A 1147-nucleotide genomic window follows, 5' to 3' on the forward strand; every position below is an offset into this window, starting at 1 on the left:
GAAAAGGTGGGATCAGGCCACACAGGTGAAGGGGGGGGGGGGAGGGGAGAAGAGAACGACGACTCAGGACCATAGAAGTGAATGGGTGCATCAGGGCTCAGGACCATGGACGTGAAGGGGGCGTTGGGCTCAGGTCATCCCCCCACCTGTGCCTGAATTGATCAGGTTGCTGATATATTAGTAATATCGATCACATATATTCTAATAGCACTTTCCAGGTACAAACGCAATCATTGGGGCTCAGGTCACAACCCACCTGTGTCTGCACTGATCTTGCCGGCGTTCAGGGTACTGATGAGCTCTCCCAGGCTCTTCTTATCTCCGTTCAGCTTCCAGTTTCCCCCCACGAAGAACTTCCTTGGAGACATGATGGCTGTGCTGGAGGTGTCGGGATCTCAATGAATCGGGTGCGGTGATAGCAGAAGTACAGACTGCGTGCGAAGCCTTTAAATAAGAACCGGGGGACACGCCCCTTCTCCTGGGCAAAGGTTCCAACCGCTCCGCCCACTGACGCTTTGACAGATGACACACGCCCCGCTCCTCGGGGCGCCATCTTTAGTGTGGGCAAGGCATGCCAATTTGCAGCGGGGCCTTAATTATAGATGTTCTGCTTTTATAATTATGTGCCGGGCTGATAGGGATAGATAGAAACATAGATACGGGGTGAAGATATGATGGTGAACTGAGAGAAATGGAGCGGGTACCCCAGATCAGAGGAGGAGGACTTGTTTTCAATGTATATTTAGGGCAGGGGTGGACAATTCATTTTAAAGGAGATCCACATAGGAAACTGGGACGGCTGTAGAGGGTTGAAACAATTAACGCATGGTACCGTGCAATGCACCGATTGTGCATTACCGTTTGGCAGGTGTGTTGCATTACCATTCATTTGAATGGCACCCCCTGGCCGCAATGCCATTGACTACGCCCCAACATGCGGTACTGTAATACTGTGCATTGTGGGGCATTTGAAAAACAATTAGTGGATGTAATGCACATGCCGTACTATAATGTACAGTAAGTGTGTTGCGCACCGCTCCGGGTGTTACCCAGCCTCGGGACGCCCCTGCTTTCACTAAACATTCACTGGTGGTGAATCAATCACTGTCATTCATAACATGACGCAGGAAAATTCTCCTTTAGTAAA

The 1147-nt window shown here is 50.4% G+C and overlaps 1 protein-coding gene across 1 annotated transcript in view; it reads right to left on the minus strand.

Moving 5' to 3' along the window:
• Positions 1-414, minus strand: part of TPI1 (triosephosphate isomerase 1) — a 12666-nt gene extending 12252 nt beyond the window's left edge. Inside the window, exon 1 of the mRNA XM_018567364.1 lies at positions 257-414. Coding sequence (XP_018422866.1) covers positions 257-368 — 112 coding nt within the window. The 5' untranslated portion in view covers positions 369-414. The remainder of the gene's footprint in view (positions 1-256) is intronic.
• Between the last annotated feature and the right edge of the window lie 733 nt (positions 415-1147).

The sequence above is a fragment of the Nanorana parkeri genome, unplaced genomic scaffold (genome assembly GCF_000935625.1).
Source record: "Nanorana parkeri isolate BGI_ZX_2015 unplaced genomic scaffold, ASM93562v1 scaffold1037, whole genome shotgun sequence".
Classification (NCBI taxonomy): Eukaryota; Metazoa; Chordata; class Amphibia; order Anura; family Dicroglossidae; genus Nanorana; species Nanorana parkeri.